The 23,625-nt window shown below is 45.5% G+C and overlaps 1 protein-coding gene across 4 annotated transcripts in view; it reads right to left on the bottom strand.

Moving 5' to 3' along the window:
* Positions 1-2,420: 2,420 nt before the first annotated feature.
* The window catches only part of FAM171A1 (family with sequence similarity 171 member A1), a 135,677-nt gene continuing 114,472 nt past the window's right edge, over positions 2,421-23,625 (bottom strand). For all 4 annotated transcript variants that reach the window (XM_045874358.3, XM_064592015.1, XM_045874357.3 and 1 more), the window contains 3 exons: positions 8,934-9,050; positions 6,003-6,117; positions 2,421-5,377 (listed from right to left, as the gene is read on the bottom strand). In XM_045874358.3, the coding sequence (XP_045730314.1) occupies positions 3,676-5,377; positions 6,003-6,117; positions 8,934-9,050 (1,934 nt within the window). In that variant the 3' untranslated portion in view covers positions 2,421-3,675. The remainder of the gene's footprint in view (positions 5,378-6,002; positions 6,118-8,933; positions 9,051-23,625) is intronic.

Here is a 23,625-nt window from a genome sequence, read left to right as displayed (position 1 = left end):
TTAAACTTGTAAGGGTACCATGTCTGGAACCATTACGTTGAGAATAGCACAAAAATTGAGGAAATACTTTTCTAGTACTCAAACACTTTTATCTGCTTCAACAAAGAAATCACTCAGTGATTGATGAATGAATGAAATTCTGACATGTGTCTTCCTTGTTTCAGTTCTGTGTTAATCACTAATGTAAAAAAAAATCAACAGATGTGCATGTCAGAACATCCTTTTGTCAACTGCAACAGGCTGGCTATGACAAAAATCAATGAAAGCCTTCTATGGGAATCAAGTGTCAAATGGAATTGACAGTTATGTATTTTATGACGATTTGCAAGTCGTGTCCTATACATCCTTTATCAGGAACATTTACGACTTTAAATGCATTCATTTCCCAAGGGCTGGTGGCTTATGCAACGTACTGATTCTAGCTGAGTAGCCTCAAGGACTTAACCCCCAAGCCTCCATTTATTTGGAGGTAAAACAAAGAATGAACGTAGAACTTCCTCACAAGCTTTTGAGAATTGAATGCGTGATGGTTTCCAATATACAGCTGCTAGGGTAGTGACTCAACAAACGTCCGCCCCATCTCCTTGCTCACCTTGTCTGGAGGACAGAACCCGTGTCCGAGACATCCCCGGGCACACACCTGCGCAGTGTTCCTGGAGCTGGCCCTGGCCAGCCAGCCATCTGTGTCTCCGTAGCAGGCTGGTGAAAACTCACCACTAGGTGGCAGGGCAACACGCCTTTGATGGCTTTCGTTCTTCTGACAATATAATTGATTCGTAATAATGAGAGGTATTTTACCCTTACCAGGCTAGAAAGAAAATAAATGAAATGTGTCAAGTCCACAGTCACAGTGCTCTGTCTAGACAGCTCTAGTCTGGTGATTGGTGTTGGCACCCTGAGCAAACATGTAATCCTCTGAGCCTCTTTTTGGACAAATGTAAAACGAGTTAAGCTTCACCTTTGGCAGAACGATTTTCTTTCGGCAAACCCACTGCCTCGTCTTCCTAGGCACACAATGTCTCACTGCTAGCTGCTCCATACTTTGCATAACTGTACCCAAACCAGGTATGTCCTGTCTAATGAGGAGGGGTCAGAAAAGCCCGTTATTCCAAACTTCCCACCAAATCTCCCATAATCAGTTCCGACAGGCAACGTGGTACCTACTTTTCACAGGTAACATGCATTGTAAATAAGGTTTTTCTGGAAACCGATGCTTTAATAAGGAGATGATTGCATTGGCAGCAACCTTAGGCAGGGCTGGAAAGGGCTCAGAGTCTCCCAGCATTTTCCCAGTCATCTATGTCTGGCCCTGGGTATTCTTGGAGAGGCCACTTTTTCTTGGGAAGTGACAAGTAGTCTTTGTGAGTGAAGAAGTCTGCATGGGCTCACCTGCCACCTATTGGTGAGAATGTTCACCCCCCAAAAGTCCCTTACTTGTTAAACCAAAGACTCCCATCCATTTAGATGCCCCAGCACTGTCAGGGAATCTCAAATGCTTCCCCCCTGAAAAGCAAAATACATCAACCTTTGAGAATTAAAGTAATAAAAATCAACTTAATTGGTTTTCTGTCCACATGGAATTCATGAGTAAAGATTTTGTAATGAAGTTGTTACTGTACACATAGTTAGCTTACTGTGTTCTATGCTCTGATGTCTCCATTAATGATTTTGACTAATAGTTTCACCCATCTGGGATGGTTCTGGTCATTTTAATGAAAACTGTTGAAGTTATTCCAAGTGGATCAATATTGATCATGATAGAAAACATCAGTTTTTTGTAAAGTGTAGACATTTCTCCCTACCTGAAACACAACAAAAAGTTACCTTATGTTCTTGAATAAAACTAAATAAACACAAGGTGGATTTTAACTGCAATGTAAATTCCTATGTGTCTATTCTGGAGTCTCTGAATAGAAGTTCAACAACCAGCATTTCAGACTGCCGGGGAATGAAGAGCAAATTCTTTTTTTAAAAAAATATTTTATTTATTTGAGAGAGAGAGAGAAAACACGAGCAGGGGCAGACGGAGAAGCAGGCTTCCTGCTGAGCAGGGAGCCCGTTGTGGGGCTCAATCCCAGAACACTGGGATCATGACCTAGGCCAAAGGTAGATGCTTAACCCAGGCGCCCCAAGAGCAAATTCTTTTTTTTTTTTTTTTTTTTAAGATTTTATTTATTTGACAGAGAGAGACACAGTGAGAGAGGGAACACAAGCAGGGGGAGTGGGAGAGGGATAAGCAGGCTTCCTGTGGAGCAGGGAGCCTGATGCGGGGCTCAATCCCAGGACCCTGGGATCATGACCTGAGCCAAAGGCAGATTCTTAATGACTGAGCCACCCAGGTGCCCCAAGAGCAAATTCTTAATAGCAACTCCGAAACAACAAATAATGGCTCAGAATGAATGAAAAGGACGACAGGATAGTTGGGTTTTTTTTTCAGCATTTATTTTGAATTTTCATTTTTGGATAACCAAGCAGCTCTGTAAGGAGAATGCACAGAAGAGTCATTCTGGCACTTTTGGGTAGTACATATGATTTCTTTAATAGTCACATTCACTTGCTCAGTCCATACTCCATGTCTGGGTGAGCAAGATCAGCCCATAGGATTCCCGAGTTAATACATAACCGTATATACAGACAGCCAATGAAACCATAATGGTGGCTGGTGGCCGAAGGGATAGAGGAGGGAAGGCGATCTCTAAAGTGTCCTCTAGTCTACCTTAGCTCAACAGAATCCACGTCACACATGGGAACTAGAGAGAACACTGCGTTGAAATGAGAATTGGGAGCACAAACGGGCACTTGGCAGCATGCAGTTTAAAGAAAAGGGGTATCACTTAATAACTTTATAAAATCCAGGCAGTTCAATTAAAGGAGTTAAGAAAGAAAAAAAAAGAAGAAGAAGAAGAAAGGTGAGGGACTGTTGTTGTCACTGTAAAAAAGGCACTTGGAGTTAATGGGACCAGAATTGAAGGGCTCTCAGCTGACAAAAACTTCAGTACGATTTCATTTAAAAGGCTTGGATGTTAAGGGGTGACACACTCGGGAGTTCCCGGAAGGAGACACCGAAATAAACCACCGAGAAGCAGAACAGATGAAAAAGAAAGAAGGAAATCTTTACAACCAAATTGTGTGTGTGTGTGTTGTTGTTTTTTTTTTAAAGCAAACCCGAAACGAAACCTAACCAACGCAAAAAACCTAAGCAAAGTAAGAGCACGAAGCAGCGATGCATAGCTTTCCTTTGAGATAATGCATACCTCGAGACACTAAGTGCTAAGCTAATATCTCAATAATAACTTCACAGGTGCATTATCGTGATAAAATGGATTCAAGCAATGTGACAAGAGTTTCATCTGTTCCCAGAATCTGAGGGACAACTGAGGTGATCAGCAGAACCTTAGCAACATCACTTGCGGTTTCTGTGTCCAAGATGCGGAGTGACGTCTGGACACCACGTTCAGCCATCTCCCTGGAGGCGAGGCATCCGGGAACATCATCCTTTATTCTGTCATAACTTTGATTCTTTTCTGACATTTACACAGTGAACCGTGACGCAGCGAGAGTCTGCTCCCACGGACGCCGCTGTTCAATGTCTTCCCCGAACAGGTAAACTGCTTCCGGAAGAAAGGATTTTTGGCAACTGCATTATATTCCACGGCCGGGTGGCTCTGTGATCGCTCATTTAATGTTAAACGCCATCAGGGGTCTCTCCTCCCGTTTCTGCCAGGGGCTCTTCTTGTCTTCTCCTTGGTCCTCCTCATCTTCCTCTTCGTCGTCCTCCTGAGCAGATCTTCTCTGTTCGGGGCTGGCGAGCGGCTCCGGGGGCACGTCCGAAGTTCGTTTGGCCGTCTCCTCCTGCAGGCTGGGCAGCTGGCCGCCGCTCCTCCGGCCGGAGCCATCCAGCAAGCACCGCAGGGCGCTGTCCTCGGGGGTGCACACGGTGGTGCCGCCCTCGCTGCCGCTTTGGTCCATGTCGTCCAGGTACACGAGCTGCGTGTAGGAGGTGCTGTCCGCCGCCCTCGGCTCTTTCTGCGGATGCTCCTGGGCAGCCGGGTGGCTCTGCGCAAGGGACAAGGGGTCTCCTCTTCCCTTCCGGGCAGATTTTGGTTCATTCATATCCACGCCAGAATCCAAGCTGGCGTCGTTACTTCCGTTCCTCCCAGCTCTTTGGAGATCAATGTACGAATGTCTAACGTGCGCGTTGGACCTGCCGTCCAGGGAGACGAACCACGCCCGGGGGTGTGGGAGCGGCTTCCCACCCCCAAGTTCCATCAGCGCCTTTTCGGTCAGGAGCTGGACCTCGCTGTTCATCTGAGCCAAGGCCGCATCGTTCAGGGATGCCGGGATGGAGAGAGACTCTGACATGGACGCACCTTGTGGCGTCCACTCCCGGGCGCCCGCGTCCTGCAAGTGCTGCTGGGAGGTTGCCTGGCATGACAGGGGCTGCGCTTGGATCTGGGAGGAGGGGTGCGGGAAGATGCCTGCATGGGGACTGGAGAGCTCTGCCTGCAGTCTTCCGATCTCCAGCTGCTGGTCGGCTGGAACGACCAGGGGCTGGCCCACGTAGGAATGGTCCCCCGGGAGTTTCATATAATGAGCGGGGATGACCAAGGCAGGTAATACCTTTCTGTAAACGCTTTCATTGACCTGGTCCACGGAACTACAACAGATCAACTGGCCGGGCCGTGGAAAGGATGTGGGTCTCTCCAGGTGGTCTACTGACCGCGACATCATATACTCCGTAGGCCGGCGGTCTAGCAGCTGGTCCTTTTCGGAAGATGAGGGTGCGGGGTACATGTGTTCCTGAATGGTGAGCTTGCTTCCTGTGGGGATATGGTTCACAGAGGCCTGACTGTCTCTGTCTTGCTTTTCAAACAAAGGCTGGGAGAGCATGGCATTGTAGCCCCTCCTATACTCGCTGTTGCCCGGGGACTCACAGCCTTCTCTTTCCAGAGGTTTCCTGGACTTTAAGGGGAAAATCTCAACAGACTTGTGGTACTCTTTTCCCAACGTCCCAGTTGGTGTCAGGTTATCAAAGGAGATTTGGCTTTTATCCTCTTCCTTGTGAGAGAGAAGTTCCTCCCGAGAGCTGAATTCCTGCGAGGTACTGTAGGAGAGCTTTAGCATGGGGGTGTGCATGTCCACTTCTCCGTTGGAAGACATCATTTCTAAATGGACCCCGCTCATCAGTTCCTTGGGCCCTGGGGCGTCCGGGCGGCCATGGCTGGTGACAGAGAGGGGGCCAGGGAATTCTGACTCCCGACGAGAAAAGAGCAAGTTGATGTGAGACATGGAAGTCGACTGATCCCGTTTGGAACTCTCCAGGGCTGCCGGAAGTTGCAGTTTTCTATGGTGCTGACGAGGTTTCAAGCATTTCCGCCTACGATCAAAGATAAAATCCAAACCCAGAGGTTAAAGATTCTCGTAGCAGTAAAGTTCCCCGTGAAATCCCAATTCTCCATTTCCACAGGAAGAAACAAGACAACTAACCAACAGCCAGAAGCCTTCTCACCCTACACCCTCAGCCTTATTTTGATTCAGAACAGCACAATCTGCAGATTTCACCTGCAGGCTTTTATAGGGTTAACCAAGTTATTCATTCAAGAGCAGTCCCCCAAGAGTCAACAACAAACATTCTCACAAAATGGAAGAGCCGAGGCATCAAAATAGGAATTTTAGTTCTGCTTTGTCCTTGAGAATCTCATCTCTTAATCAGGGGTTAGGAATATTCTGAACGAATCATGACAACTGTCAAACTTTAAAAAAATAAAATAAAATAAAACAACTTCCCTTCTGAGCAAACTTATAAACAGCATGCCCCCCACATCATGTTCATTTGTTCACAACCTTAAGGACAAATGTTCAGTTCTTCAGCAGTTTTTCATGAGGAAAAAAAAAAAGGACCTTGATTCAGAAAAAGAAAAAAAAAAAAAGACCTCAAAATCAATGCTTGCCCAAGAAATTCCAAATTAAAAAAGATATTGCCAAAAAGGTAAAAACTTTACCTGCAATAATATAAAAGGAGACACAGCAGAACCAAAAGAATGAAAGCCATTCCTCCTAAAATGGCCAAAAGAAACACCGTGTGATACGTGGTTATGTCCTGTGTGACAACGGGACCTAGAAGGTCAGAAAAGGGCATTTTAGATTGGAGAACACCTTGAAAGGAGAAGAAGGACACACAGAACCAAGAGCCTATGTTTTCCTTACTCTTCCCGGCTGGGGTGTGCAGCAGGGGCCAGATGCAAACACCCTTTAGATGATGCACTTACAGATCACCGGAATTTCACTCAATGGAAAGGGATTACCACCACCGTCCCTGGAGCAGCTGTGGCCCGGAGTGGTCTGTATAGTCAAGTGCTAAATGCAGGGTCAAGGGTCCCTCCTTAGCCTGGAAGACAGCCGCATTCGGTAGCAGGCTCAGCATTCTAAAGACGTGATCTTTCAGTGAAAGCAAAAGGATGCATGATGACATAATGAGTGGGACTCTTAGAGAGATGGCTTATCTGGGGATCTCGTACTGCAGGAGGGGAAAAAAAAATCGCAAGATTTTATTCTCACTTTCCCTGGATAATTATTACTGCATGGAGGGCCCTTTGCCTCAATGAATCAGTTGCAAGATCGGAAATGAATCGGCTATGACTTAAAAAAAAAAAAATCCACAGCTGCTTATGGGTTGTCAAGCGTTTCTAAAATGTCTTCCGTTTTTTAAAAAATAAAATCTTCCTCTACAGTGCCTTTTCAAAATGGCTAACCTGATGCTGGCCACAGAACTCTTCAGAACTTACAGACAAGGTCCCAGAGATAAACATATTTTCTTCTTAATTTACACTGTAAAGAATCCCAAGAGGGAGTTTAACAATAAAGATATTGTTCAATAGCAGTAAGAATTCACCTTAATGGCACTGATAACAGATTGAAAGCGACAATGAAAACCTCCCCAAATTATAATATTGGGGGACACATTGGTGTCCAGGCATCCCAGTAGTGAGCCAATAGATGGGAAGGAAGGAATGTGGTTTTTCATTATGTCCGATTGGCATGGTTATGATCACTATGCACCAGAAACACCCATTTACTTATTGATTCTTGATATTTTAAGGGATAGATTTCTTCAAAAAATCTTTGCAAGGAGACCCCTTAAGAGCTAGATAAACCTAAGGAGGTGTACTAGTTTTTGAAAATAGTGACATTACTTAAGTTCAAAAGGTACCACCATTCTCTCCCAAACATAATTCACTTCAATGGGGTGAATGGAGTTAATATGTACAAAAGTTAGAAAAATAATTGACAACTATACGCTGCTTTAATCATTCAGAGAAACAATTTTTTACCCAGACACGACCCCCAGAGACATGGGTGATGCCTTTGGCAGGAGCCACCAAAAAAGCCGGGGGACACATAAAAATCATTTCCAAGGAACTCAAGCTCAATCATTTAAGTACTTAAAATGTTATCTTAACTTCTGCCAATGGAAATCTCTAGAAAATTCACAGCCGTACTTAAATTTTATAGATTTTTGTCTCTTCCTTCGCTGCTAGGAAAGGTTGGTGGACCTAACAGCAAGAAGTTCTTTCTGCCCTTTTTACAGAATATCTATTATTCTGTGGTGTGATGGGCAAACTGAGAGCCACGGTGGTTGGAAATCTATCTCAAATGAAAGTTAACTGTAATGGATGGGCTTTGTGGCCTCTGCTTGGGGACTTAAGGTATTTATTTTCTTTCCTTCCTTCCTCTTAGTCATATTCTAGATATTTCAGATTTGGAGACTGGGGCATTTCTGTATCTGGCTCACACCTCTACTGCTACAAGAACACTATCACAAAGGGAAACACAGACTCTCAAGACACAGATGTGAAATGTACATTTTCTCAGTATGGGAACAGAAAGTGAACGGGACCCATGTCTCAACACCTCCGTCAAGTTAGTTACTTTGGGAGTCTGAGCGTTCATTCCAGTGATAATTCCACTGCTAAAATATTTTGGACTCCTTCATGACGAGAGACAGGTTTTAATCATAGCACATTTTGACCTAGCTCAATTACCTACTTTATTCACCAGATTTGGCTGTGCATGACTCTTAGATATGTCTAAGAAAAATCAAAGGGACCCTCTGAGCATAAAGATCTGCCACCCATGAAATGTTTCACTAAGGAAGGCAGTCTAAGTGATACAGATTCTAAAGGCATTTTGAGGAACAGAAGCCATCACTGGAAAGAATTCTCCGAAGATGATTATTTTAAGAAACAATTCTGGAATAGTCATTGGGATAACTTAGGGCGTATAGGTCAAAAACATTTTTTTTAGTCATGCTTTAAAAAATATGAATTAATTCGTATATGCTAAATGGAGATGACTACCATTCTAGACACAAAGCAACTGGTCTGTTTTTAAGCCTTTAGGAAATGCCAAATCAAGCTTTTTGCCCCAAGAAGGCTCCAACGGGGATTGTCCTCTAGCAGCTCTGAGGAGTGCCCTTCCCCCATATTTCTCTTACTACAGGCCACAGCTGTTTCTGGAATTAGGGAGGAGGTCTGAACTGCCTCTATGGGCTTTAGATTAGGAATTCCCTATGGCAGCTGTCTGAGCAAAACAGAGACAAGAGACAGGAGTATGTTCTGTGCATTTTTCTTATCCTAGATGGGAGAGTCACAACCAGAACTCCAACCCCCCCCACAAAATACCTTCGTTTCGTCATTTGATTTTCAGACTTTCAACCGTTTTTTAAAACTCATCTCTCCACCCAATGTGGGGCTCGAACTCATGATCCTGAGATCAAGAGTCACAGGCTCCACTGACTGAGCCAACCAGGTGCCCTTCTCCACCATTTCTGAGTAAGATGTGATCTCCCTGCTAAAGTAATTTTCAAAAGCATACTTAGCCTGAACCCTCAAAGAAATCACCGCCCACCATTGCGGGTGTTGGCTTTGTGTTACCTGGGTTGGGAGGAGACATGGCCGCCACCCAGTACCCCAACTGAGGGGCAATGTACGTCCACGTCCGCTGGCTACCTTCCTGGTGCACAAGGCCTAGACCACTCTTCAGCCACGTTCCTGTGGGATGCAGAAAAAACTTCAGCTATACACACGCTGAATTCCTATTTCAGGCTTACACATATCACACCAGTCACCTTAAATGTCATGTTTGTGACCCATCATGTAGCCAACATGGTCCAAATGTCATGTAGGGACAGCATAAGCTTTCCGTGGATTCTTTTCAGCTTCTTTCAGGGAAGATGGATACTTTAGTTTTTCCTTGACTTTCTGATTAAATATTACTTTCAACCACTTTCTCAAACATCTTTGCTTTCAAACACAGATAATTCTACCAGAAAGCTTTGGAGGTTAGTAGAATAAAGGTTGCAAGACAAGGGTTGGTGGGAGTGGAAAAAAAAAGGAGAGGGGAATCCAGTATTGTTTATACTCTTCATTCTCAAGAAAATAAGCAAATTTCCTGTCCAAAATCATACACTGGTTACATTGGAATTACTTATGGAAGTTTAAAAAAATAAAGAGAGAGTTCTTGGTCTTATTTTTGCAAATTCTAACCCAGTAAACCTGATTGAGAGGTGCGTATTTTATTTTTTATTTTTTAAAGATTTATTTATTTATTTATTTTGAGAGACAGAGAGAGAGAGAGTGTATATGTGCGGGGGTGGGGGGGAAGAGGGAGAGAATCCCAAGCAGACTCCCCACTGAGTGTGGAGCCCAATGCAGGACTCAACCTCACCACCCTGAGATCATGACCTGAGCCAAAACCAAGGGTCGGACCCTCAACCAACTGAGCCACCCAGGCACCCCGTAGGTGAGTATTTTAAAAAGCTTCCAGTTGATTCTGGTACTGGGAAACACTGGATATGTCCATGTCTGTGCTTTCAGTTATTAATTAGTATTTAACATTAATGAGTACCTACTATGTACAGGCTGGTCACAGCAGATGTATTTTATATGCACTGTCTATAATCTCACAGCAACTCTATAGAATAAGACTTATTTTCTCTTTTTGGATGAGGACACTGGAGACTGGAGAGGTATAGACCTCTTCTAAGACTCCTCAGGGGTACAGAGCAGAGCAGAAGCTGACCCACGTCTGTCTGTCTGTCCATCCTCAGGGCCAGGGCTAGTTCTTCTGATCTACCCTGCTGCATTTCCTATAAACCTTCCCAACATTTGGTGACTTTTGCACTTTTTAATTTTTCGAGACACAGACCCAACGCCCAAGGACGTTTGGCTGTTACTCACTGGTAGAGAACCTTGCTTTGAGGCCCATGATGGTGGTGGGCAGCAGAAGGCAAGGGAGAGTGCTGGCCAGGCCCTCCAGCCGTCCCCGCACACCCACCCCAGCCTACCGATGTGGAGGCCTCACTTAGCCGGGCTCCTGCCCTGCCTCAATGCCCAGGGTGCTCCTCCATTGAGCCTGCTCCAATAATGTCCCACTACCTGAAATGGCCATGTGTGCAAGTGTCCCCCCGAGGCCTAAATGCACCAAATGTGCACCAGCCATTCTCCCCTCCGGTTCTTGCCTTTCCTATGCACACACATCCCTGAGGTGGCAACAGGGATTGTTCTCCCCGCAAGAAAGAAACGATACTTGGTGCTGCTTCTAGGGCCTGTCAGTTGCCATAGCAACATTCAAATGCAGTGGGTGGAAAGGTGCCCGTGGCAAAGCCCCCAATCTTGCTCACCAACTCTTCTGCTCACACAGCAGTTAAACAAAGGAGGAAGGTGGGAGAGGCTAGGCGTCAGCAAGCGCTGTGCATCATCGGACCTTCCCATGCAACAGGTTCGCGGCAGGAGAGGATTTCTATTCACGTTAGACAAGAATACAAACTGGAAAGTTTCTCAAATGAGTAGGAGAACAAGGATGCCCAATTCAGATTCATTTGCTGAAGAACACCAACCCAGAGATGATTTAGCTACTCAGAGCATCATGTAGTTCTACGGAGTGTTAAGAAACAAAACCACAGCCCACAATGGCATCACTTAAGTTAAGGCCCCAAGACTTAGTTAAACCAAGACTTAGTACCTAACCTAACTGCAGTTTCAATGCCGCAAGTATGTAACCTTTAACCAGGCAGCACAGAATTTCCTGGTAAATACTAGGGAACTTCCTGATAGACCCCTTCCACTCCCCTTAGGATGGAAACCTTGCCTCAACAGTGAATTCCTTGCTAATAAAGTCCTTCCTTCTTTTATTTATGCCCTCTCTCTGCCTTTAAAAACCTTTCTCTTGTTTAGCTCAGCGGAGCTCCTCCCCTCTACTTGCTACATGGGATATTGCCCAATTCATGAATCATTTAATAAAGCCAATTAGATCTTCAAATTTACTCCACTGAATTTTGTTTTTTTAACAAGTGCTCCTGAGGAAATGGAAACGCGGGACCTTTGACACCTGCAGCTTAAGGCTTTCCGTGTTTGGGAAGATAGCTTCCCTGAAGGTAGGGAGCCGACTGTTGGCGATCGTTTCCAGTTTTCCACTTGGGGATGCCATGCTGTTCGGTGCTCGACTTCCACACCCCACCCCTCTCCCCCTGGCCCTCTCTGACACACAGGATCTTCACCTGGCGTGCACTCTTTGGTTTGCAGTTTTCCCCAGGCTGGATTCTTGAGTCAAGGCTCTGCATATGGAGTGGATATCACGTGAGGCTGAAGGCACCCAGACAGAAAGATCTGAAGCTCATGGGTCCCAACTGCTGCCCATTCAAACCTAACAAGACCACTAAGTTGTCTCTGCCTTCTACAACACAAGCACATCAACTGGAAAAACATCTCTAAAATATCTCCCAGCTAAACTGGGGGCAAGCCTGGTGAATGGAGCCCCCCCCCCCCACTCCCCAGCTAACAAGTTCCCCAGTCCAGTCTGGAGGGCCCCAGCTGGGCGGTGGTGCTGGCAGGAGCCAGAAAGGCCAGTGACTGGAGAACACGCCACTGCTTTGTGCTCCTGCCCTGGGAGCGCAGGGAAGGCAGAGGCTTCTGGATGATGTAAGTTTTGAAGAACTGGCAGCACTGTCAGCTGGGGGTGGGGTGGGGGGTAGGGAAGACACCAAGAAGAAGAGGAGAAAGAAGCAGTGTGCCGGAAGGCAAGGAAAGTGTAGCTTGGAAGATGCCGGGGATGGGATGGAGGCAGGGTGGGGCGGGAGGGATGGGCTGGAAAGGAGTTTACTGTCTGCGTGGGGAAGAGGCTGGGAAGGGCTTCCAACGCCATTAAAAAATGGTATGGAGGTTCCTCAAAAAGCTAAAAATAGAACTACTCTATGATCCAGTAATTGCACTACTGGGTATTTACCCCCAAAATAGGAAAACACTAATTCAAAGGGATACATGCACCCCTGTTTATTGCAGCATTATTTACAATAGCCAAATCATGGAAACAGCCCAAATGTCCATCGATAGATGAATGGATAAAGCAGATGTGGTATATATACAACTGAATATCACTCAGCCACAAAAAGAATGAAATCTTGCCATTTACAACAACATGGACGGAGCTAGAAAGTATGATGCTGAGTGAAATAGGTCAGTCAGAGAAAGACACATTCCATTTGATTTCACTCCTACGTGGAATTTAAGAAACAAAACAAATGAGCAAAGGAAAAAAAAGAAGAGACACAAACCAAGAAAGAGACTCTTAACTATAGAGAACACAGTGCTGGTTACGGGGGGGGGGGGGGGGGCATGGGGTAGGGGCGAGACAGATGAAGGGAATGAAGAACACACTTCTCACGATGACCACTGAGTGTTGTATGGAAGTGCTGAATCACTATATTGTACACCTGAAACTAAGGTAACAAATGGGAGGCCACCGGGCCCGGTAGGTGGAGGCAGGGCGTGCTGAGAGCTCTTCTCCCCACCTGCCCCTCTAGCATCACCCCCGCCCAGACCCTGTGCTCCTCAAACATCAGCTCACACAGTGTGCACCTGACTTAAGTCCACAGCTTTGCCACCATTGCTGCTCTAATCTCCCATCGTTTTTCTCTCTTCCAGAAACCTTCCCATCTTTCAAGATGCCAGTCATGTCACATGTTTAGCTCGAGTGCTTCCAGAACTCAAGGATCTTCCCACGTCTCGGCACCCCTGGGGCGTGTGTCAATGCATCACTTTTCCAAAATATACGTTGCTTCCATTGCTAACCACTTGGCCCACATCTTGCTTCCTCTCTCCGACTGCAGGCTCCGTGAGTTGGGGCCCGGGTCCTATATTCCTTTTGTCTTCTTCCCGGCACCAAGAAATATAACCTGGCGTAGGAGCTCAATAGTACTCGAGAATGAGAGAAGGCTCGACGTGCACCCCCAAAACTATCAGATGACCTCCTGTGAAAAGCTGGGTGTGGCTGTCAGGAAAGACATCCTTCCAGAAGTGTGGTTAAAATTCAAACTGAAGGGAACAAAGCCAGCTGGGAAAGAGGGATTTATTTTGGCCTAGGTTTTCTGCAAAGCGCACACGTCTTCAGTGAATAAAGGGGGACACTATCTCGGGATTCAACAGTCATGCTGTTACTGGCAAACGCCATTTCCAAGCTTTCCGTGTTCTGTGGGAAGAAATGAGCTACGGGGAATACGAGAATTAATGAATTGTGTGCTAGAACATATGCTTCTCGTTAGTGAGATCCTCATGCCGCCGGATGAGGGCGACTCCCCTGCCTGAGGAGCCAGCACTCATTAAGAGATTCCTGTGCTCCCCGTTAGGGAACGAGTGACGCGAAGCTTCGCTGGTGATCCTGCCAGCAGAGCAAACACACCTCTGGGAAGTCTCTTCTGTGCAATAAAGGCTACATGAGCACAGTACCTGCGACCGGTCTGCCAGGAGTGGGGGGTCCCTCTCATGCGGGGGAACGGGGGGCGCCTCAGGCACCGCTCAGGCAGAACCGGGAGGGCCCTGGGTTGCTCCTGCTGTGTGGACAGACGAAAGCTCCAGCTGCTCGTTCTCCTCCACTCTGCCCACCTGCCTCCTGGACGGGGCAGCCGCCGCACGCTCCCCGGTCAGTATACCTGTGTGACAGGCTGTCCCTGCAAAGCTGGTCTCCTCTGTGGTCCAGATACAGAGAAGCCCCTCATGTCCTTTTTTTTAAAAATTTATTTATTTGACAGAGAGACAGAGACACAGAGAGAGAGGGAACACAAGCAGGGGGAGCGGGAGAGGGAGAAGCGGGCTTCCCGCCGAGCAGGGAGCCCGATGCGGGGCTCGATCCCAGGGCCCTGGGACCATGACCCGAGCCGAAGGCAGACGCTTAACCGACTGAGCCACCCAGGTGCCCCTATTTCATTATTTTTATTTTTATTTTATTATTATTATTTTTAAGATTTTATTTATTTGACAGAGAGAGACACAGCGAGAGAGAGAACACAAGCAGGGGGAGTGGGAGAGGGAGAAGCAGGCTTCCTGCTGAGCAGGGAGCCTGATGCGGGGCTCAATCCCAGGACCCTGGGATCATGACCTGAGCTGAAGGCAGACGCTTAACGACTGAGCCACCCAGGTGCCCCTCCCTTGGATGAAATCTTAAACAGAAATTCATATATAAAAAAAAGATGTAGGATAAGCTTCTCTATGTGAAGGTGAAGAGAGCACCCCTCCTCCCCCTAACCTGCCCACCACAGCAGCCCCAGGACATCTCCTCAACATGGCCTGGAAGCTCTTCTTCTATACAGCTTGCGTTTTATTTGCCAAAATGTGAAATGGAAGTTCTAACAAAAATTCCAAAAAGTGTCATTTACTGCTGCCTTATAAAATTGAATATAGTTTTGATTTTTCAGGATGACTCAGGGCCATCATCATGATTAACTACAATGCTAGGTTCTAAAATACTGATGCCCTTAGGTCCCTACCGAGGAATGGAGCTGTTTGCTCCTACATTTGCTATACCCTCCCATACCCTTGCTCCTTCCCTCCCTCTCTCCCCTGCTTCCTTCTCCCCTCCTTTCTTCTATGGTGCTACCAGTGTTCTTGTTACCAGCTCTGCTCCGCCCCCCCCCCCCCCCCCCCCCGCATTGCAGTCTGCCACCAGGAACTAGATGACCCACCTTCTTAAAACTGTGTCCTGAGTAATGTCCACAGGCAGTGTGAGGGACTGGGGAACAAAACCAGTTATCCAAAGTGGTGTTCTGAATCTAAGTTCAGTATTTCTTTCCTTCCACATTACACCCTCAGATCAGTTTTTGTCTGGATTATCATTTTCTAGAGTTAAACTTTACCCAGTAGAAAGACTGAGAGATATTTTCAAGAATACATACTTTGTGGAAAAGTCGTCCTAATCTTTTGAAAATGAATTAGTTATGTATTCAGCTGGCAAGGTTCGTTGTGCATTGGCACCATGAGTTCTTAATTTGGAAGCTATGCTTAACCACAAAGATTATTACACCCAGTAATTGACAGGCAGAGAAAGACATGCCTTCCGCTCGCCTGTAAGATGTGACGGGCTCTCTTAGCAATCACCAAGAGGGCTGCCTTCTTGCTATGTGGCCAAGCAGTCATGAAATCAGCCTTTATTGGCAAAATATAAAGCAAAGTGAGTTAAAAAATGTAACAAATGGCTATCAAAACTCTAAAATAGGTAAAAAGGCTCAAAACACATGTCTAACTTGAATACGCCCTGTAGGGTTCATATTTACTTTGCTTTTCTTTCTTGCCTGCCGTTATTTCCTCTGCCTGGAAGCCCCTATGGTAGCAGCCACGCTAACTCATCGCGACATTTGGTAACAGGTAGAGAAAACCCTGACACTAGGAGCACTACTGATTTTGAAAAGGAAACTGTGAGTGACAACCCACACTTTAACTAATTACAAGCTGAAGCTGACACGTTGTGCATTAGGCAATGCACAAGGACACAAGCCACTGTATTTGCAGTGAGGTATGACACCACGTCGGATCTCCCAACATGGGAGATACGAGCCCAGCAGTATAAAGAGCCGGCTGACTGCATGGATGGCTTCCCCAGCATAAGATAATCCTGCAAGTGAGTTTCCAGCTCTGCCACTTTCTAGCTATGTGAACTGTGGGCATGCTGAGGAGGGCACAGCAGAGGATGTGTAGGGCCCCGCGACAATCCTGGAGCTGTTTCACATGGCTTTTGTCAGGGAAACAATAAACGCCTCATCACTTAGGTACTGCTAGTTGGATGTTCGCCTTCCTGCAGCTAACATATTCGAATTCATCCATTTCTCTTGAAAGAGACTGGGGTGAATTCTACTAGGTCTAGAAGCTGGGACTCATGAGGATATTCCATGGCCACTCAGAAAACCCACCTCCAAGAAGTTCTACCAGTCAAAGGGTGAGTACTGAACAGCCACACTGTGAAATATAGCTATTTCTACTCCTACACCTGCATTTTCACTGTGAGATATTTGGGAACATTTACGGTGAGAGGTGGGAAACATACATGCGTGAGGCAGCCGTAAACCTGCCGGTAGGAACACATGGTCTTGCCTCTCAGCTGCTGGCCATGGCCAGTAACCATCTCCTCTTTCCAGCTCTGGTGACTCTTGCTCAATAATTTGCATGGTGTGGGCACTGGTTCTTCTGAGCACAATCTTCTTTCTTCCTCTTTATTTATTTATTTTTTTTTGAGAACAATTTCTTAAGAAGTAGGCCCCTCTTAGATCCCTAGCAAGTGCTTCTGTCGCTGCTTCTCATCACTAGTTTTAATCACAGAGTCTCTCCCGATCCCCGGATACGCTGGATTTCTCTAGAATCTAGATATGACTGACTTACTTTACAGGGCTTTCATCTGCAGTCTCGAGGGCTATAACCTCTTCTATGCTTTTCTACCAGCTGTGCACACAGAAGAAGCAAGGTCGAAGTCTATTTTACTGCATGCTCTAACAAAATTGTGCCAGGATCCCTCACTAAAATCAGAACGTGCGACAATTTCTACTTTGATGATACTGTGGCATGGCCTTGTTTTTCCCCAAAGTCCAGTCCATGCCTTTGAGTAGCTATGTTTCCTTCTCTGGAATTATTTTTGCCTGAGATCTGTGAGGGGGGAAGCATTTCTTGTTAATTACATAGCAAAGTATTTACCTCGTGTCAATTATCCAACCATTCTTGTTGAAAGCAATCAAACTGAAGAGTAAAAAGTTTTGTACAGATGGTTGGAGTCCTTGGGCTTCGAGCAAGTACATTTCAGGACTGATTTAAGTAAGAATAAAATTAAGGGCAACTCCCTACAACCAACGACCTTCCGTCTGAAGCATAAAATCAGAGATAGGTTGAATTATTAGATATTAAAACAAGAAATGAATCTGTATTCAGCTACACCATGTTCCCTGGGTATTTTTAGGGTAATTTTTGAGAAGTAGATTCTTAAAAATAACTTTAATCTAAGCAAGTGACTCTTCTTTTTTCCTTTAAGCTTTAGCTGAGCTATCAGAAGCCTTACTGAACCAAGGTTTAGAAAAGAGTAATAGGAAACCATAAAGATTCTGGCAAAGTTATAGAAAGCGTATGCCTTAAAATATCCAAAAGCATTAGAATACATAATAGCATTAATAAAATTTAATGAGAGAATTTTGGATTTATAATAGATATATATATATTTCTAGAAAGTAGCTATTTCCTTTCTGATATTCTGTATCAGAGTACAGGCTAATTACGCCCACGTGGAGAGAAATTTTGTTCGTTATCCACTACATCCAATATCCATCTTGCAATTATATGTCAGAAGAGACTGGGTGGAGGGAGTGGACCAGGACTGTGGGACGCACAGCCACTAATCCCCAGCATTAGAAAGCTCACTCACAATGAAGGATAGCATAACAGAGAAGTTTACAAACATGTGTACAGATGTGGAAAGATGGTCCAAACCAGTGCTTGCTAAAGAGCCTGTTACCATGGAGATCTTGCTAAAATGCAGGTTCTAATTCAGTGGGTCTGAGGTTCTAACAGGCTCCCCAGCTGTGGACCACACTTTGAGTAGCAAAGCTCTAAATTACTGGCACTTCTGTTTCCCACAGCGCTGCCATGGTGCATCGGCTGGGCAGCTAGTGCTTGAAGCAATTTCAGAAATATTTCTACTATATTAAAAAAATAACCTAGTCACTCGTCAGACTACCAGCCAGGAGTTGGCAAATCCAAATGCCTATGGATGCGGTCGTGCGCTTGCTGGAAGGGGCAGTGACGCTCGTGGAACCGGTGGCCGCCACTGGATGTGACCACATGGATCCCAACCTTAAGCCCTTTGCGTTGGCTGTTTTCTGCCCAGAATGTTCTGCCCTCAAGATATTCCTGTTGGGCTCCCAGGTGTCTACAGGATCTCAGCTCTAATGTGACTTCACCAAAGGCTCTGGCCAGCCGATCATTCTCTCTGACATCACTCTACCTAACAGTCTTACGGTAGTTAGGTCCTATGAAGCAAGCTGGCTCACTGTCTCCCTCATTTAGAACAAAAGCTTCGTAATCACAGGGGCCTTCCTTGCCTTGTTTTGTCATTGCTTTATCCCAAGAGCCAGAGCAGAGAAAGTATGGCACAAATAAGCTGTTCAATAAATATTTGCTGAGTGGCGCCTGGGTGGCTCAGTCGTTAAGTGTCTGCCTTCAGCTCAGGTCATGATCCCAAGGTCCTGGGATTGAGCCCCGCATTGGGCTCCCTGCTCCACGGGAAGCCTACTTTTCCCTCTCCCACTCCCCCTGCTTGTGCTCCCTCTCTCTCTGTCTCTCTCTCTGTCAAATAAATAAATAAAATCTTTAAAAAAAATAAATATTTGCTGAAATGAACGAACTGTTTGATTTTCAGAAAAGAGAAGCCAAGAAAAGAATTCCATGGGAAATCTTTAATTTTTAAATGTTGGCAGTAAATTAAAACACAGCAAACAAACAACTGCCCCCAAACCAACTGTACGGGCCAAATCAAACACACCTGGGAATGGGGTGTTTTGCATTCCCAGATTCAGCCCATCATTCTATTAAGCTGCATCAAGTCTTGGCATAGGAGCAGGAATGCAGAGAAATCTGGTACACTAGGAAAGGAAAGGATCTGGAGTCCAAAGGAAATCATGTTTTGCATCTCTCCTGCACTCCCTGGCATGCTGTGTGTGTGTGCTGAGTTCTGGCTTCTTTCTGATTAAGAAAGACGGTAGCTCCCCACCTCCAGGGCTGCTTGGAGAATAGTGATGAAAAATTTTGGTTTATAGCAATACCTGCTTTGCTAATGGGTAAGCTCAGCAAAGAGTGAGTAGGAAAGAAAAAAAAAAACACCTTTCCCCAAATGATCCTATTTTTCTTCTCCTTCGATGTAGGCACATTTCGAACCACACGTTTGAAATGTCTGGGGCAGCCATGTACAGCTGCGTCTATGGGTCATACTGCAGAGCAAGCAACGGTGCTTCTACAGACCCCTCGAACGGAGTGCATTCTCCGTAGGCTGGGTTTGCTTGGTGTGTGTGTTCTGTACATGCATGCGTACACATAAACACACTTAATTTTAAAGGAGTGACTCCAGGTAAGGGGCAAAAAGAACCAACATAGTCCAAACATCACGTATCCCTGGTTGTGTGCTAGGTGCTTCATGAACCTTGTCTCTTTCCAGTCCTTCTACAACCTTGAAAGGCAGGCATCCTCTACCTCATTTTGGAGGCTACCAACATGAGGTTCAGAGAAGGGAGTGATTTGCCCAGGCACAGGCTCACGCCTAACATTCGCAGAACTCAAGACGAGAGTATAAATGGACGTCCGTAACAACATATCTAAGTATTTAAAAGTTACAAAGCAAGTGATCGTGTTGTTAAATAAAAGCGTCCTACCTTTCAATCATAACTTTATAGAACCTAAAGTCTAGGATTGGATGTAGAATTCTTCGGTGTTTCAGAGTACATGCTGGAACAAACGGTAAGAGGAGAGATGGTCTGAGACCTATATTTGCCTTGTGCACATGGATGTGGATCCCTACTCCACGTCCAAGCTCAAGACCCAGCCAGTACCCACTCCTTGGCCACTCCTCTGGCCTGAGGGTATGCACATGGCATGCGTATAGGGGTGGGGGGGTCTTCCCCCTGGGAAAAGGACTTGGGGTAGAGCACCTGGAAGCCAGGTTAGGCCTGTGTGGGCAGGGAACCCTGGATTCTAGGGTACCAGAAGGGTATTCTAGAAAGGGGTCTCAGATTGTAGGTGGCCACATCCCTTTGGGTCAGTGGATGTCTCATCCCATGTGGAGAGGGCACAGCTGGAGGAGGGTCAGAGTGAGGTCCTCTAAAGCAGAGGGTCAGAGCAGCTCTCCCTCTTGCTCAGTCTAAGGTTGGTACTGCCCAAGGGGCAGAGTCTCTAAGAGGGAGAACTTTATTCCAAGAGACAAAATGGGGGCACCTGGATGGCACAGTCGGTTAAGTGTCCGACTCTTGGTTTCAGCTCAGGTCATGATCTCAGGGTCGTGCGATCGAGCCCTGAGTCGGCCTCTGCACTCAGCGTGGTATCCGTTTGGGATTCTCTCTCCCTTTTTCTGTCCCTCCCACTTGTGCTCTCTCTCTCTCAAATAAATAAATAAATCTTAAAAAGTTCAGAAGATAAAATGACCTATCTGAAAGATTTTCTCAGTAGTGCATATATTTCCAAGATTAAATCAGGAGTGTTGATGAAGCTTTGCCAAAAATAAACATCAGGCCAGGACTGTCTTTCCTTCTGATGATTTCCAGACTTGATTAATGTACAAAATTAATTTAGAAGGGAAACAAAATTCTTATGCAATGTGTTCAACTTATTTAAAAAGTCATTATGTGTTAAATATATCCTAATATAGAAGAGTGTAGCTCATACAAAAGTCTGAAACCAAAACAAGTTTAAAAAAGAAACAGACATGGGCTATAAAATTTCAAAATAAAATTAAATTTAAAAAACAGCAACATAATGTAGTACCTGATGCCTCTAGGGCACTTGTTACTTGTATAAATATGACAGAGATGTAGGGTGAAGCTTCCTTTGGGCTTGGTGTGCCTGTGACTCGATTCTCCTGCCACCTTTTTCTGGCTGAACTTGCCAAGAAATTTTCCTCTTTCCACGGACTTTGATCTTACATTCCTTAATACGGTGTGGGGGGGTCCCTGATGAATGGCAGCTACCCCAGTTCAGTTCTCTCTCTGTGATTCTATTCTATCCACTAGACTACTGATAAGTGTATATCCAGGCAATGAGAGTATCTGACGGCTTTATATTGTGTATCGAATCCTGATGATGCAGAATATTCTTCATGTTAAATTTTACAAGATTAATATCAGAACCCAACCCTCAGATTTTAAAATCCTTGTGGACAATTCCCATACACCAAAGATGCTCTCTGGGCCAACAGGTTCCAGTTTGAAAAACTTGGAATCTTACTCAGGAAAACCTGGACCTCGGATCTTCCTCCATCCCAAGTCCTCCTCCTCAGGGTCCTCACATGTTGCGGCGAGGACAGTAACACGGATTGCTTTAAAGATCAAGGTGCAGAGTTGTGAGAAGGAAGAGCAGGGCTGGGCTGAAGTTCGGAAGCCCGGCACCCGGCCGGGCTCTCTCCCTGGGCAAACACTTGCTCGGCACACCAGGGGACTTATTTGCCTGCTTTGCTCAAATCGAAACCTATTCTGAACTGTAAGAGTTATTTGGAAATAGGGAAACAGCAAGGACATTCAAAACATGGAACAGCTCGTATAAATATGAAACAAGGGTACCAGCCGATCAGATTGGATACCTGGGGCTTACCAAATACACGACAGCCTTAGCTGAGAATGGATACTAAATTTAAAGACACTAGGACTTCGCTGTTCTTGTCCTTCTTTCTTATATCAGGTTTCACCCAAACTGCAGAAGCTGAATATGGGCTCAATAGCAGTGATGATTATAACAATGATGGCTAACATGCACAGAGCTCTTTATCGAGGGCAAGGCACCATTCCCATTTTATGGCCCAGGGAGGTTAAGGGACTTGCTCAACATCACACAACTAGTAACCTAGTTGGTTAGTAGGAGGAGCCAGTTTCCAAGTCCAAGCTGCCTCAATTGCTGGGCTTCATGCTGCCTATATTCTATAGACTCCTGCTAAACACTGTACTATCAGTGCAAATTCTATCAAAAAATACCTTTCCCTTTAATTATCCATTTCAATGGAGAGAACTGAAAACAGAACCCATTTTAAAACTGTTTGGTTTTAAAGTAAATTATGGCAGCTCCAACCTTCCTATTTTTCACCCAGGCTGACATTAGAATGAGCAATGCTAGACGCAATGCTTAAAAGGCAGGCCGAGGGGCAGCGGCAACGCAAGGGGGCTTGGAGGCTTCCGGGTGACGGGGAAGCCAGCAGGAGGCTACAAATTTGCCACAGAAAATCCACAATGTGAATATTCTGTAAGTGGGAATTAAGAGTTGACAGTAAGACACATTTCATTTCAGGAGGAACATGCTGATCTCAGTCCAAGGCCACAAAGTGGGCACCAGTCATTTGTAAAGCTTGCCAAAAACTGTTTCGGTTAAACTCAAGCACAGGAAGTTCTACTTCTGTATAAAGTGACACTATGGGAAGATGAAGTCTGTAAGAATAAGGTGAAAAAACAAAAATGGCCCTGAATCACAACTACAACGTAGCTCATGTGATGGCAATTCATTATTCTCTGAAAAGTCTCATTTCAGGGCTGGGGGTGGGGAGGCGGTGGCTACAAACACAAAAGGCTTAACGATTCCTAGGAATGGATTGATATCACAAGAATGTTTTTTTTAGTTGCTAGGCAACAACTGAAAAACAAATGTCCATGTTCTGAGATCACTGTGCATCCGTTCTCCCCATGGGCGGCGCACGGGCTCCTCGGCCCGAGCGCACTCCCCTTGGACCACAGGGGCAGCGCATCATCCCAGTGCTGATGCTCATGACCTGTCGTGGCAAAAAGATGCCAATCTGTGTCTCGAAACCACACCGGTTTGTTGGCCACATGGCAGCCGAGATTTCTGGTCAGCTAGAGTTCAAGCCATCGGATTACCACCATTTACCCCAATGACGTCCTGTCCCTCCCTTGTGTTCCTTTCTGTCCTTTACATCATTTCAGTCGGCTTTCTTTGCAGGTAAATTACCTTGGTTTCTCCGAAATACCCAACAGAAGCCTGAATTCACCTTTATAGGCAATTTTAACATCTGGGCAAAGTGGAGATTCCTTTCCTGAGAGTTCTTTCTTTGTTTCTAAGAAATAGCCTTCCCTGGGAGAAGACCTATTTCATATCATCTTTCTTAAGGATCTACTGACATCACACTTAAGATTAGGTGAGTCTGCTTCTTTCTTTGTAGTACTCTTAACTATGGATTCTGTTCTTTTTGGAAAAAACACGGTTCTAAAATTAATATCACACATGTAAATATGCACTTAATTGCTAGAAACATGAACTCCTTTCTTTTGTTCTAACTTTTGCCCAGCCTGTGTAATATAGTTCATCCTTGTAATTCAATCTCTACATCTTGGTATTCAATATGTCACCTTCCCTCCTGACGTGTGGCTCAGGACAGAGAGAGAAAAAGATAAGGCAGGGATGTTATGTTCATTTTTTGCCAGTTCCAAACATAATTTGGTGCTATAAGAACTCCCATCCTTTCCTCCCCCGCCAAAAAAACAATGGAATGGAAAAAACATCCAGATCTATATTTTAAATCAAGCTCCACCTTCCAGGGCAGGCTGGCTGTGACTTACCTAAA

This window comes from Mirounga angustirostris, unplaced genomic scaffold, assembly GCF_029215605.1.
Source record: "Mirounga angustirostris isolate CCGP_5_RB_7025 unplaced genomic scaffold, mMirAng1.0.hap1 SCAF_5, whole genome shotgun sequence".
NCBI classification, from domain to species: domain Eukaryota; kingdom Metazoa; phylum Chordata; class Mammalia; order Carnivora; family Phocidae; genus Mirounga; species Mirounga angustirostris.
Note: the sequence above shows the minus strand (reverse complement) of the source record. Positions and strands in the feature narration are given on the sequence as shown.